General features: G+C 50.1%; 7 protein-coding genes across 7 annotated transcripts; 4 read left to right on the forward strand and 3 right to left on the reverse strand.

Moving 5' to 3' along the window:
* Window positions 1–2,244: 2,244 nt before the first annotated feature.
* M436DRAFT_74347 (AMP-binding enzyme) lies at window positions 2,245–4,050 on the forward strand (the record flags this gene model as incomplete). Its single annotated transcript, XM_013570197.1, has 5 exons — window positions 2,245–2,337; window positions 2,401–2,732; window positions 2,816–3,397; window positions 3,452–3,647; window positions 3,700–4,050. The coding sequence occupies 5 exons, from the start codon at window positions 2,245–2,247 to the stop codon at window positions 4,048–4,050; spliced, it is 1,554 nt and encodes a 517-aa protein (XP_013425651.1).
* A 536-nt stretch (window positions 4,051–4,586) lies between these two features.
* On the reverse strand, window positions 4,587–5,659 carry M436DRAFT_32509 (uncharacterized protein; the record flags this gene model as incomplete). Its single annotated transcript, XM_013569944.1, has 3 exons — window positions 4,587–4,802; window positions 5,139–5,294; window positions 5,384–5,659. Coding segments are annotated over 3 exons (648 nt in total), but the record flags the coding sequence as incomplete, so codon positions are not given.
* A 329-nt stretch (window positions 5,660–5,988) lies between these two features.
* Window positions 5,989–7,086, reverse strand: M436DRAFT_65423 (RCC1/BLIP-II protein; the record flags this gene model as incomplete). The annotated part of the gene is made up of 1 exon (XM_013570117.1): window positions 5,989–7,086. One exon carries the CDS (start codon window positions 7,084–7,086, stop codon window positions 5,989–5,991), a length of 1,098 nt encoding a protein of 365 aa, XP_013425571.1.
* A 466-nt stretch (window positions 7,087–7,552) lies between these two features.
* Window positions 7,553–8,535, forward strand: M436DRAFT_74350 (alpha/beta hydrolase fold family protein; the record flags this gene model as incomplete). The annotated part of the gene is made up of 2 exons (XM_013570198.1): window positions 7,553–7,930; window positions 7,993–8,535. 2 exons carry the CDS (start codon window positions 7,553–7,555, stop codon window positions 8,533–8,535), a joined length of 921 nt encoding a protein of 306 aa, XP_013425652.1.
* Window positions 8,536–8,724: 189 nt separating this feature from the next.
* On the reverse strand, window positions 8,725–9,513 carry M436DRAFT_74351 (vesicle transport v-snare protein VTI1; the record flags this gene model as incomplete). The annotated part of the gene is made up of 3 exons (XM_013570199.1): window positions 8,725–8,812; window positions 8,869–9,278; window positions 9,334–9,513. The coding sequence occupies 3 exons, from the start codon at window positions 9,511–9,513 to the stop codon at window positions 8,725–8,727; spliced, it is 678 nt and encodes a 225-aa protein (XP_013425653.1).
* A 679-nt stretch (window positions 9,514–10,192) lies between these two features.
* M436DRAFT_83566 (FAD/NAD(P)-binding domain-containing protein) lies at window positions 10,193–11,810 on the forward strand (the record flags this gene model as incomplete). The annotated part of the gene is made up of 2 exons (XM_013570200.1): window positions 10,193–10,406; window positions 10,465–11,810. The coding sequence occupies 2 exons, from the start codon at window positions 10,193–10,195 to the stop codon at window positions 11,808–11,810; spliced, it is 1,560 nt and encodes a 519-aa protein (XP_013425654.1).
* A 400-nt stretch (window positions 11,811–12,210) lies between these two features.
* M436DRAFT_51524 (MRG-domain-containing protein) lies at window positions 12,211–13,698 on the forward strand (the record flags this gene model as incomplete). Its single annotated transcript, XM_013570072.1, has 4 exons — window positions 12,211–12,377; window positions 12,630–12,873; window positions 13,097–13,484; window positions 13,532–13,698. 4 exons carry the CDS (start codon window positions 12,211–12,213, stop codon window positions 13,696–13,698), a joined length of 966 nt encoding a protein of 321 aa, XP_013425526.1.
* Window positions 13,699–14,375: the final 677 nt, after the last annotated feature.

The following is a 14,375-nucleotide window of genomic DNA, read 5'->3' on the forward strand; positions in this document are numbered from 1 at the left end:
CAAATCAACATCGAGACATCAGATCTCAACCTTTCACATTCTCAAACACCTTTCTCCACTGTTCAGTAACTTATATCTTTTTTTCTTGCATCTGTTTATTTGATCTGCTTGCTTGTCTTTTTGAGACAAACAGTCGATCATTTGTCCACCAAGCTGTCATATCACGCCCTAGGACAGACGATCAACAGTCACTACCAACATCGACAAGCTAGGCAGCTCTCGGTGCTCGCGTCCGCTTGCATATCAATTCGTCATCCATGACGCTTCACCGTGTGGAGTTACACAGCTTCACGTGTGCGCACGGAACTCCCTGCAGCTCGCTGCTTCCCCATCGCAATCCTTCGACCAACTTCCGGACTCTTCCCGCGGGCACGCGATCACCATCGACTGACACCACATACGCTTGAATGACAGCGGCAGGATGCAATATCAAGTAATACGAGGTCTCTCAACAGATTTTGGTGAGGTAGCAGCAGCCAACATTCGCTTTAAGGTGACGCAGTGCCCGCAGTTGGGCAGTTGCGATCCTTGCGGTCCTTTTCATGCATCAACAAACAAGGACATGCTTCGCTTACTTGGATCCTGTCGAGTGATCGCAAAGCCAGGGGAGTTGTGTTTGGCTATGAAAAATTCGGCATACGAATCGTCAGACCTCTCGTCTAGACTGCCGCCGACCAGGAAGGTGCGCGACACGAACGCGTCGCGCCGAAAGCTTCCTAAGCCCGACTGGCCTTTTACTGAGGTACAATAGTAATCGCAAGATGCCATCCTATCGCTTGAACAGAGCCCAAGGCTTCACCTGAATGTTTACGAATATCCTTGGTTCATCTTGCACTGCCTAAAGCTCGCGTTCAGGTTTACGATGGCAAGTGTGCTTGCGACGACCGAGAGTCTCGCCACAGTGTTGCGTGTCGTGGCTTTGCGAAGTCAGTCTCAAAGTCGCAACAAAACCAATTTCTACCGCCAGTCCATCCTTACGTTGCAACCTAAAAAGTACTGCGGTGCTTCGAGGCCACTTTGCTTTCAAGGCATGTACGTGTAAGGTCGAGGCACACGTCTTGCGCGCTCTTGTCGCATGAAGCGATTGGCTTTGTGCTGCGGAAACAAGATAACCTTTGCCATTCGCCCGTTGAATGTATCAGGATCTAACGGTCATGCGCGTAGCTTGGTACGCAAAGAGCGTTCTTCGAGATGTTGCTTTGTACGGCTCGATGACCCAGATGCCAGTGCCCACAAGACGCAGGCTTTCGGCAGACATCTTCGACTGTGATCATTGCACACTAGCGGCGGATGCACTAAATTTGCAAATGGATGAGCCAGAAAAGTATAGTCTCGTCATTCCTGGCATCTGCCTAGCAGCAAGACTTGGAACTCTCTCATGATGCGTTCGTAGGACGAGTCTTCATGAGGGACTGACCGGAAAGACGAAGACTTTCTTGCGGGCCATTGAGGCATGCCCCAACGTGAACCGAAGGTCAGCACAGCTATCTCGAGTAGAAGTGTTTTCAACAAGCACTGCTTATCATGGCTACCATGCTTTGTAGAGCCTTTCGAACCATACGGTCTCGAAACCATGCCAGTCAACAGCCGGTCAGATATGGGATTGCGATCTCATCCGCGCAGTAGCCCTGGAATTGCACAAAACAGCATTGAATGCTCGCTATCACCTTGTAAGTCGTGGCGTTTCATTGCATATGCAGACACCAATCAAATCTGGGGATATGGTTCTGTCAGAGGCTTCCTCTGCCCAATGTAGATGGGACCTCGGCCTTGAGATAGGCTAACCACTCGTTGGCGCGGATCTCAGATGTGCGGACAGTTCCGTTGTGTACCTTCCATCACTAAGTTGGTCGCCTGAGTAGTACATGGTCATAGCCAACATCGCTGAAGTCATCGCCTCAGCCTCTCAACTGTTCTACAACGATGTTGTAACAATAATGCATGTGGTGAACGAATGCAAAGTGTTCTATCACCACTCACAAGATACTGCGAACCTTGAAACCACAGGGTACTCACCGATCATCATGCTTTCGTTCATATACCATATCACCACTCTTGCTTGATGACCCTGACCAATGTCTTGCAACATACCTTCACAGCCTCGCAGGATCGCAAAAATGAGACCGCTCACTCTAGCGGTTCTTGGCAGTCAGCAAATAGCATCAAAAGATATATTACTTTGCATGGATAGTCAAAACAATTCTCATCCTCTTCCTTCAAAAGCAACAACCGGATTCATAAATTATGGTCTATCTACCTAACGAGTATCGAGAAGTACCACCTCTAGATCTGCTCTCCTGGCTCTTCGACAACAACAGCGTAGATACAGAAAAAGACGTACGAAGACACAACTTTGACCCCCCACCACAAGACTGGCACAAATCTCACAAATCTCAACAGATCCTCATCGATGCCGCAAACCCTGAAACTCGATCCAACACTCGTCAAGCAATATCCTTGACTCGCAAACTCATTGCTGGATTCAAGGCTGCTGGACTAGAAACAGGAGATGTCGTGTGCGTACATGCGTTCAACTCCATCCTCTATCCTCTACTCTACTATAGCATCATAGGCGCAGGAGGTGTATTCGTAGCATCGAATCCTGCGTACAAGACTCTGGAATTGGAGCATTTGATATCGATTACCAGCCCCAAGTTTTTCATCACTGAGGCAGCAGGGCTTTTGGATATTGTATTGCCCACGACAAAGACTGCGATACCTTTGGCCGAGACGTTTATTCTTGGGACTAGCAGTGCGAAAGGCGATTTAAATGGCTGCAGGCACTGGAGTGATTTACTTCAACATGGCGAAAAAGACTGGCTGCTATCAACGATGAGCAAACGGCAAGATCGACAATCGCGGTGCTTCAATCAACAAGCGGCACTACTGGGGTGCCTAAGGTAGCCGCTTCCTCACACTATGCTCTTGTTGCCTCTGGCATTGCGATGCGAGAGTCTACTGTAAAGCTATATGCAGTCACACGACTTATTCCTCTACCTCTGTTCCATTCTTTCGGCGCCTCATTCGTGCAGATCTCTGCATTTCACTGTGGCGAAACTGCGTGCATCGTGCGTAAATTCGACGTTGAGGAATTTATGGGTGCGTTGCAGCATTTGGAGATCAGCGAAATTGCGGTCGTGCCTGCTATGTTGACGAGTATCATCAGACAACGGATCTCACCTCTGGCTCTCAGGACTCTGCGACGCATATGGTGTGCTGGAACGCCTCTGTCTGGGGAGTTGAGGAAAGCAACGTATGAACTTTTGCATCAAGATGCCATTATCATTATCTCTCAGGTCTGGGGCTTGACGGAGTTTGGTCGGATCACCACGTCTGATCACCGTGACCGAGGTGACGAAGGTAGCGTGGGTAGGTTGTTACCGAATGTGGAAGCGAGGTATATCTCAGTCCCGAAATGGAGATGAGAGCGTTTTTGTTGGCCGTCAAGCAGAATCGTAGACGCACAAGGCACTGAAATCCTCGACGAGGGACAATCAGGCAAGTTCCAGATTCGGGGACCTTCGGTGACGAGCCACTACTCAAAGTGTCCTCTCGAGACTGCAGAAGCATTCAATGATGGCTGGCTCAAAACGGGCGATTACGGGTACGTGAAAGGCAATAAGGTCTACATCATAGGGCGCATCAAGGTAAGCATCCTTCAAGATTCTTCATGGCGTTTTGTCAACTCACGGGCTTCAGGAACTCATCAAAGTGCGTGGATGGCAAGTCTTACCCACCGAGATCGAAAACGTGCTTTTGACGCATCCTTTCATCGTCGATGCCGCCGTAATCGGTGTGACACTTCTTGGCAGAGACTCCAACGATGAGCTCCCTCGTGCGTATGTTGTGACCAGTGGCGGGAAGTGTAGAGACATAGACTTGTTGGGGGTGGTGCAATACGTCAAAGAACGCTTGGCTAGCTTCAAAGCCTTAGACGGAGGTGTGGAGTTCGTGTACTCGATTCCAAGAAACCACAATGGGAAGATCTTGCGTCAGGTGTTGAGGGAAAGAGCAATGGCGGAGGTTGCTTCCCATACTACCATTGCATAGACGTTGACTTGAACAGCCATCCCAGCGGACCCCTGTCTTTGAAAATAGCAAGGGCGAGACAAAATTCATGCAAAAGTCAGATACGAGAAGTTGATTTTATTACTGCGTTACTCATTTACATAGAAAGGACGTGAATCGTCATCGTCGAAAAGGAACAAAGGAAACGGAAGGAATCGAGACTAGCCAACAGCAGCCAGTCGCCATCAAGTCATGCGCTGAGCAGCAGTCTGGGAGCGAGTCATGGGGCCGCGAGCAGCAGCAGTCGAGCTGCGAAGACCAGTGCGAGTGCCACGACGGGTGATGGGTGAAGCAACAGTCTTCTTCTTCTTTGCAAAAGCGGCCTTCTTCTTTGCCAAGACGGTCTTCTTCTTTCCGATGCTAGAGGGCTTCTTCTTTGTGGTGCGCTTGGTGATAGCACGAGATTCAGTGGTCGAGGCGACGGGGACGACTGTCGAGGAACCTTGGGCTTGAGTGTGGTTGGCGGCGTGGACGCCGGTCATCTTGGTAGGGACGATGCGGTCAGTGACACGGGCAGCGTAGTGTTTACAACTGCGCTTGTGACGGCTGTTGTCGTCTCTGAGGATAGCCTTGTAGTCTGCCGAGCATCCGTAACAGAACTCGTAGGAACATTGGGAGCAGGTGATATGGTCACATCCACCAGCTTTGTCAATGAAGACTTTGCATCTGGGGCAAGACGTAAAGGTTTTTATGATAAAGGCTTCTGCTCTCTCATTCTCAAAGTCGCGATTGCTCTGACGAATTTGACGCATTGCTTGACGGTGACGAATGTCACCCGAGATAGGAACAGGGGCGGCGGTGGCTGCAGTGGCAGCAGTGGCACATTCGTTGTGTGAGGCCCAGTCTGTATAAGGACCAAGGCAGTGGTAGCAGAATTCTGCAGAGCATCTTGTGCCTGTAAAATCACATGTCAGTTGCTATAGAAGCTAGTGACACACTTGTGTGCAAAGTGTAGAAGAAAACTCGCAAATCATATGGGGGCAACCGCCATTTCTCTCGATTCTTGCACCGCAGCCTCCAGGGCAGATCTTGGATGTCTGGTGAAGGAGAGTCTCAGTCTCCACGATAACTTCATCGTGACGAGCCTGATATTCATCGCAGCTCTCGCCCTCATGCCAAGGCATGTGGCAGGCGACGCATTGCTTATGGTGACAAGCGTTGCACTGGAACACGGGCTGATCATCGCCCCCAATATGAACCTGGCCAGACTTGCACTTTGCCGACAGCTGTAAAAAAAATATGATCAGCAACGAATTCTCAAGTGTGGGACATGGCACTTCTTCATGTTAGTCTCGCGCAAGCCTGATGTACTCACACAGTAATGGAAGTCTGCTTCATCCTCAATGACTGCCTTTGTCAAGACTTTGTCATACTTTGAAAGAGACGTCTTGGAGACAATCTTCTGGATGTCTTCGTAGCTGAGGCGCTCGGAGCACTCCACGCATGCGATGTTTGTATTGCCGGCATTGATGTGTCCGACGATGTATTTGTTGAAACATCTCTTGCAGACATCTGAATCGTGGTAGTGGCGACTACAGTCCGTGACAGGGAAGGCTTCTGAAGGTAGGTCTCTTGTGCAGACCACACAACTATGAACGTTGTCGGGGGCAGTGCTGGCTGCGGTCGAGATGGGTTGGTGTTGCATTGGGTTATTCATGAGATCGAGAAAGAACTGAACAGTCTCGATGGAGTCAGCCATTTTGCAGGACTGGAACAAGAGCCGCGTGAGACGCTAGAGATGCTGAGGTGAGTGGTTTGTGCAAGCCGTGTTGTGATATAATCCACGCCAGCGACCCGCCTTGGCAGGATACCAGCAACATGAAAACAGGTGTGTGTGGTCCATTAAGCGAGGCTTCACCGCGCGAGACGCGTCTACTATATCAACAGTCTGATCAAGAAGCTCCTGTTTTCAAAGGGCTCTCAGCTCTCAGCAAGTTGGAAGAACGATGATTTGGGACCTGCGACCACTGCAATGCAGCAGCGCTGATCTGGCATGATGACCTCTCGCCAGTCTTTGATGTAAGTCGAGGACTTTTGACCAAGGCCTAGTTGACCATTGCGGTTGTCCCCAGCGGCAAAGACACGGCCATCTTGAGCCAAAAGCAAGACATGTCCATCACCCACTGCAACATCCAGGAAGTCCAGAGATTCTGCCTTGTCCTCGATATCCACCAATGCTGCTTCCATTGAGTTGAGTCCGTCCAGACAGGAGAGCGAGTGCTGCGTTCCAGGTGTGCCTGTGCCGAAAATATATACCGCAGCATCTGTCGACAATGCTGCCGTCACCCAACCGTCAGACGCAATCTTCTTGATCTGGATACCGGCAAGAGAGTCGACCAAGCCTGGACTTTTAGCTTGTGTCTCAGCAACGCTGCGACCCAACGAGCTATGCCTTGCATCACCCCAGGTATATACATTGCCGTCCTGCGTCAGACATACGAAGCCTGTCACATTGGCGACCAACTGAGCTATGCGTCCTGGAACGGTATGATCGAAGGTGGGTCCATGAAGGTCATTGACTTCATCGTCGAACCATTGGCGGAATCTATCGAAAGATGTGAACTCCAGGATGCTGCTTCGAGGTGAACTGGCAGAGGTGAGAACAACAGCGACATGGCCATTGCCTGCTACAGCCAAGTAGGCGATACCTGGCGTTTCTTCATCTGAGAGTGAGTCTGCTGTTGCTTTATGTGCTTCGACCTGATTCTCTTCGGTGAACGCAACACCCCCTTTGCGACTAAGGATACCAAGGAGGCCATTGTGATCGCCAAATCCAGTGACGAGATCAGGCAGCGGGGCCTCCTGAGTGATCTTGGTGCTGCCAAGTCTCAAGATCGAACCGTTCTTCTTGCCTCGCTGATAAAAGGTTGTCTCGCTCCAGCCAGCGAAAAGAAGTTTGGCGGTGTCGCCGTCCTGGAAGGATGCCAGCTCTCTGGGTTCGGTGAGGTCTTTATCGGAGTCGGAGGAGAGGTGACCGAAGGCATTGAAACCACTGGCATAGAATGCAGAAGGTGCCATCTGGTAGGAACCTTATATACTGTAGAATGGATTCTAGATTCAGGTGTGGTTGATCACTAGTGGAGCCTCTGCGAGAGATCTTTGATGGAGAAGACTGCTGACATTGAATTGGGTTCACGACAGCGCAGCAACGCTGCTATATATGTTTGGTCAAAAGAAGGATCACGCGGCGAAGTAGCAAACAAGTGCTGCGCTGGTGCTACATACAGCTGCCAAGGTCTGAGCGCGTTGGAGGTGAGGTTACAAACGGACGCTCGGACCAGATCCAACTACCTCGGTCAAACCTACTTGTCCTCATTCATACCAAGCTCATAGCTAGCATATAGTGGAGAGTGGAGATGATTGACAGAGGCGGGACAGTCAGCAGAACCTAGCGTCATCTGCTAGTCGCAGGAAGATTTATCATAGCTTCAATTCATACCTACAATCCTGACTTCCTCAGATACTACCCACCATACCGACCAAGATGACCATCACGCCAGTGACAACCAAGATCGTCCAGGTACCCCACCTCGGGGGCATTGAAGCAAGCACGTATATGCCAGCTCCCTACGATGCCTCCAAACCCACTCTCGTACTCTGCAACTCCTTCGGTACAGGCGCAGACCTCTACAGACACCAATACCAGAATGCCGAACTCAAGAACCTGGTGAATTTACTAGCAATTGAATTGCTAGGTCATGGACAGACCAGAGCAAAGGTCGAAAATTTCACATACTGGGACAGTGCAGTCATGAATCTGCAAGTTCTGGACAAGCTCGAGATCAAGGGCAAGGTCTTTGTATTGGGCACTAGTCAGGGTGGCTGGCAGACGGTGAGAATGGCATTGCTAGCACCCGAAAAAGTAAGTGATGACCTGTGCCATGAAAAATCAAGATCAAAGCAATTGATAGCAAATCCTTCCAGATTGCGGGTATCATCCCTCTGGGGACCTCGATGGACACAGAAAACGAACGCACAATCAAACTCGGCTGCTGGGATGCAAAGCAAAACCTCACCGGGACGATTGATGGCTGGACAAGTAATGGAAGCACACCAGACTTCGAACCTCCGGAGGAATTCTGCCATTTCATGAACGCATCAGGCTTCGGCAAGGATATTCCGACCGAAGATGGAGAGTTCTGGGTCAAGGCTATTCAGAAGAACTGGGGTGGTGATGACGGCCGCAGACGTGCCAGGATGTGTGCAATTAATCTGCGGGACAGAGATGGGTTGCACGGCAGATTGTTCGACATTCGCATCCCGGTACTGTGGTTGCATGGTGACGAGGATGTGGTGTATAGTGTGGCCAATGCTGAGGAGGAGATCAAGCTCTTCATCAACAGTCCTGACGCAAAGCTGCAGGTTATCAAGGGTGGGCCTCATTACCTGAACTACACCAAGGCTGAAGAGGTGGACGCTGCGGTTGTTGGTTTCTTGAACAAGTACGTCAAACACGCCAAGTTGTAAACAGAATGTGCAGAGCGAGCGGGAGAGGACGAATACTGTATTATGTGGTCGTGACTCTGACCAATCAACTCGATTCAGCCTAATCAAAAACCAATGGTGTCTGCTCGGACTCCGTGTGCGCCGATGAACCGTGACAAAAGGAGGTGGAAACAAGAAAATAGAAGTAATATCGTGGCAGTGCCTGACCGTCTATCTGAACTTGCTGATAATAACAGCAAGAATCAAGAGAACCAGAACGGTAATGATGGCGATGGTGATTATTTTATTAGTAGCCATTCTGAACAGTGTTAGTATGATGCCGCGTAGTTGTCGGAAGAAGAGATTCAGCATTACCTACGAGCCATCTGCTTCAATGTCTTGTTGCTTCTATCGGTGTAACCCTCACCCTCAAGAAGGGTTCCCCTGGTGTGTTCGATGACCTCTCGTTGTCTAGCCAAGTCGGCAAGAGTGTTGCGACCGATGTCTTCTGTCTCAAGAGCGATGCGCTGACTCTCGCGTAGGCGACCACTAGAACGATCAAGTCTGTCGGTGCCTGACAAGAGTTGTTGTCTTTGCTCGAGCTGGTCGTCGCTGGTAGGGTTGTCGGTGTAGCGTCTTCCAAAGAGCGCAGACTTATCGCTCGACAAGCCCTTGAGTTTCTGTTTGGCCATGTCGATGTCGTGGGTGTAGTTGCGGAAGCGCTGGTTCGTCTTGGTCTTTTGGTTTGCAGGCAGGTTTTCTTTCTCCAATCGCATCGAGTCCAACTGCAAGATTGCGGTCAGTAAGAGACAGAACGATTCAGTCCAGAGGTTGACTCACGATCTCAGTGGCCTCTTCCAGCGAACGCTGAGCGCGGCCAATGGCGGCCTTGCGCTCTTCGCCTGCGAGTTCAGGCAGCTGGTCGAGTTTCTGATTCAAGTCGGCCTGAACGAGCTTCAGCTCGGCTTCATAGTTGCTGAAGAGCTCGGAGCCAGCATCGGTATCAAGCGGGTTGGCCATGGTGTGTGGGAGGTGATGTATAGGGCGTCGAAGATGCGGTCTGGTGCGGGCTGTGCTATAAACGACCCCTTCGGCGTGCGTGTGTCTGGTGGGTTGTATCGAAGTTGTGGTCGAATTGTTTGGACTCTAGCGACAAATGGTACAGGGTTTCGAATTGTGTTTGGTCTGATTCCGGGTGCGTGATTGCTGTTCATGGTCTTTCATGTGCATCAAGTCGGGGAAGGGACGATGATGTTGGCGCCAAGCTTGGACCAGCTCAAGGCGGCCGCCGAGGTTCCTCTCGCTCTTTCTTTCTCTCTTCGAGGCTCATCCCCTGTCATGTTTGCGGAACATTCGTTGCGCCGTAACCTCGATTCTTCATCGCAGCTCTTCAAGACTGCCGACCTTGACAGTCTGTGGATTCAGTAGCGATATCATGAGTCTCCATCTTGGCACAACCTTGCTGATGGAAGGATGGGTCCATGGCGGCCAGTGCTTCCCTGATGACGCTTGAGATTAAACGCCTCACGTCCACTCTCTATTGAAACGCGTGCTTCCCGAGTCCCCGTGTCCAGTCTGACTGGCTCAGCCAAACCTTCTTGCATACACATTGTGCTGCCTTCTATACGGTATACTTGACCTTGTTCTTCCCAAGTTAGGTTGCCTGTATTGCTCCTTGTCATTCCAATCCACCACCTCAATGCTCCCAACAGAGAAGAAACGCGTAGCCATCGTGGGCAGCGGATGCGCCGGCTTGGGTGCAGCGTGGGCTTTGCAAAACACTGATCATGATGTCCATATCTTTGAGAAGTCAGATCGCCTGGGAGGCCACACGAATACCCAAACATTTACACATGGCCAACACTCTACACCTGTTGATACTGGCTTCATCGTCATGAACTCCGCCACGTACCGTTCGTCTTGACAACCATGTCCTTCGCTTTCTTGGGCCGCGTTACTGATACTCACCAGCAAATCTGATCAGATTCTTGAACCATGTCAAAGTAGACATCGTTCCTACCTTGATGACATTCAGCGTGTCTCGCAACCATGGCGAATTTGAATGGTCTGGCTCTGGCGAGGGTATTTTTGCTCAACGAGAAAACATCTTTAAGCCTAAGATGTGGCGTATGATCTTCGACATTATACGCTTCAACCAGTTTGCTCTTGATCTGCTAACAGAGGATGACTCTTCACGCACTGATCAGACTGTTGGAGACTATCTGGAGGAAGAAGGCTATTCTCAAGCTTTCAAGGATGACTACCTCATCCCAATGACTGCTGCGGTGTGGAGCACATCCCCGGACAAGACCAGTCTGGAGTTCCCTGTACTGACTCTCGTCCGCTTCATGTGGAACCATCATCTTCTGTCGACCATCGCAGCACGACCCACTTGGCTGACCATCAAGGATGGCTCTCAAAAGTACATTGACGCCATTGTACGCAGCTCCGATAGGAGAAGGTTCCACTTCCACACCTCGACTCCGATCACTGGTGTGACGAGGATGAACCAGAATGGCAAGAACGTAGTCGAGGTCAGCTACAAGAGTCCACTGAGCGGCACCCAGGAGTCCTCAACCTTCGACCACGTGATCATGGCTTGCCATGGAGATGATATCTTGCCTCTTCTTTCGGCCAAATCGAGAGTACCACCATCAGAGAAGGAAGAAGAAATTCTTGGAGCATTTCAGACTTCCGAAAACGTCGCATACCTCCATTCGGACCTCTCGTTGATGCCATTGAGAAGACCAGTATTTACAGCCTGGAACTACTTGACGACCTCCGCACCATCCAAGCTTGAACACCCAGCTGGTGTAAGCTTGACATACTGGATGAATCTGCTGCAACATATTCCAGAGTCCAAGTTTGGTCCTGTGCTTGTCACAATGAACCCTCCGCATGAGCCTGCGCCAGAACGTACGCAAGGCAAATTCATCTACCGACACCCTCTGTACACACCAGCAGCAGTCAGATCGCAGAACAGAATGCACGAAATTCAGAATACATCAGGAATTAGTTACTGCGGAGCGTGGACCAAGTATGGTTTCCATGAGGATGGCTTCAGCAGCGGGCTCAAGGTCGCGATTGATCACCTTGGAGCAACTCTGCCATTTGAGTTTAAAGACTCGACGTTTTCGCGAGGTAAGGCGCCTCAATTGAACTTGATGGATCATGCGTTGCGCACTGCCATTGTCTGGATTATGAGATTTGCACACCTACTGCATTTCTTCTTGTCACTACCACCAGTAGCATTCATGCTATCGATATTCCTGAATCTTCTTGACCGGGTCTTTGGTGTCAAAATCAAGTTCGATTAGGTCGTGGCGACGAGCATGTAAACATGCCACCGGAATAGTACAATTCAGAGCAATGTATGAATAGAATAATTAGAAAGTTTATGGTCGCTGTGTGGCGATCTCCCCTCACTGTCATCGATTTGTGTGTCACGCATGCCCACTATCCAATGACATGATGAAATCAGATTACACAACTTTGGCAGAGAGGTACTTGTGTGAAGACTGTTAGATCTTGGAAGGAGAGTCAGACGTGAACGCGGAGGTCTGTGCTTTGACACGCTTTCACAGACTCCTTGATTGAATCTCCAAGATCACTCCATCAAACATCCAGCCGACCGTCTTTTCAACTCGATCTCAACTAATCCCAATCAACGATACTCATCTCATCACGGGACTAAATCCTCGACTCTCAATCTCCAAAATGGCACCAGCCGCACCCGGGCCTATGTATGGCAAAGACGAAAAGGCGCTTTGCTTCCATCACGAATTACTCTATGAAGCAAAGGTGCTCGACTCGCGACACACTGATCAGAACGACAAGAAATCGCCTTTCGAGTACAAGGTCCACTACAAGGGCTGGAAGAACACGTAAGTTTGCGACATCTGCGGACATTCATCATCCCCCTGCATGGCGAATGTCTCCTGTTGTGCCTCTTCCGGCCTCGGGCACCCACAACATGACCACTGTTTACACATTTTTCATCTTCATTCCATCACATTGATGATTTGAACGTTATCTCTACATATCTGTCACTTTGTGTCGTCCAGAGTCTTCATCTTGTTCAAAATTATGTTCTGATTCGCGCGTTTGCGAGCTCGAATTGTGCTAATTCTGTATAGATGGGATGACTGGGTACCTCAAGATCGCTTGCGCAAGTACAACGACGAGAACCTCGAGCTCTCCAAAAACCTGAGGCAAGAAATGAACGCACAACGCAGAGCTGCAGCAAAACCCATGACTGCGACCGTGACCAGAAAGCGTGATCTCAACACTGGCTCTGCTAGAGGCAGCGAAGAAAGAACGGCCCCTACAGCACCAACCCGTGGAACCAAGCGTGGAAGGGAGTATGAAGGTATCGACAAGGTTAGTGGATGTTTTCTACGCGTATTTGTGTTTCTGCGAATTTTGCGTGGGTGTGAGGTCAGACAGTGTGGAGGTCTGCCCCTCGGCAGATAATCCCAAAAATGTTCGCACTACAAACGACACGTCTTGAGATAACAACTATTCTGTCAAGATGCGTTTGATCTTGATTTGCTTTGTCGTGTCGAACAGACTACTTCAAACTCAGTGCTGACCATAGTAATAGGAGGATGAATTTCTGCGTCGACCTTCGATCAAGATCTTCATGCCTGACAGTCTCAAGGCCATCCTCGTTGACGACTGGGAGAAGGTGACCAGAGAGAACAGACTGGTCCCGCTGCCTTCAAAGACCCCGGTAGCACAGTTCCTTGCAGACTACTCTGCATCCGAAGATGCCAAACGCAGAGAGGGCAGTGCTGAGGCAGATATCCTCGAGGAGGTGATCGCTGGCGTCAAAGAGTACTTCAACAAGAGCATAGGACGTATCCTACTGTATCGTTTCGAGCGCCCCCAATGGTCCGACATCCACGCGCAACTCAACAAGGGCACTGGCGACCTGACCGGCAAGCTTCCTACTGATATTTACGGTGTGGAGCACCTCTGTCGTTTGTTTGGTATGTATCATTTGGCGATTTTCTCACAACGTGACTAACAGACTCAGTATCCATGCCCGATCTGATCGCTCATACCAACATGGACTCTCAAGCTGTGAGCCGTCTTCGCGAGGAGCTGCACAAGATGACACAGTGGCTCAGCAAGAACGCAGGCAACTACCTGTCTCAGGAGTACGAGCAGCCCACTCAAGATTACATTGACCGTGTCAAGTAGAGTTAGGCGACGGAAAAGGAAAAGGGCATATTTGCATTACAGCGATGGCGTGAAATGGGGAAACTTGAGGGATCACTATCACATTGGTACAAACACACTACACGGCGTCATTTGGTCGGAACTTGAAGAAGTTCACTATAGGGCGTTTATGATCATCATTACTTCTCAAGTTCTTGCTTTCATCCACGGTGGCCAGAAGGATTCATCTTTGCGTACGTTAGGGTTTCTAGGTTGCTCCCTTGTCTGACGGATGCCGTTTCTGTCTCTGTTTAAGATGAGCATCCAGACAAATCTGGGGCGAAGCAACCCTGACTCTGACCATGCAGGCACGAAGGATCCGCAAGAGATAGTGGCTTGCTATGAACAATGGATACAATAATCTCTCCCGAGGACGACCATGGACATGAGTCAACAAGCAGGCACATGTGTAACTTATCTCTTGCGTCCGGAGCAATGGAATGAATCCGAATGATCTTCTTCAGCCGCGCTGATCGAACTCTGACAGATCGCGTCACGGCGGCTGGGGGGCGAGCCGCAACTGGAGAAGGCCACACCGGTGCGTCGCAACAAGACAACAACGGTAGCCGTCTCTGGGGTATTTGGCACTGTTCCAGATGCCCTTGATCTCGATATCAAGATGAGTTATATGTGTTTGTGGTAGATGCGACAGCGCGGGT

The sequence above is a fragment of the Aureobasidium namibiae genome, assembly GCF_000721765.1.
Source record: "Aureobasidium namibiae CBS 147.97 unplaced genomic scaffold scaffold_13, whole genome shotgun sequence".
Lineage (NCBI taxonomy): Eukaryota > Fungi > Ascomycota > Dothideomycetes > Dothideales > Saccotheciaceae > Aureobasidium > Aureobasidium namibiae.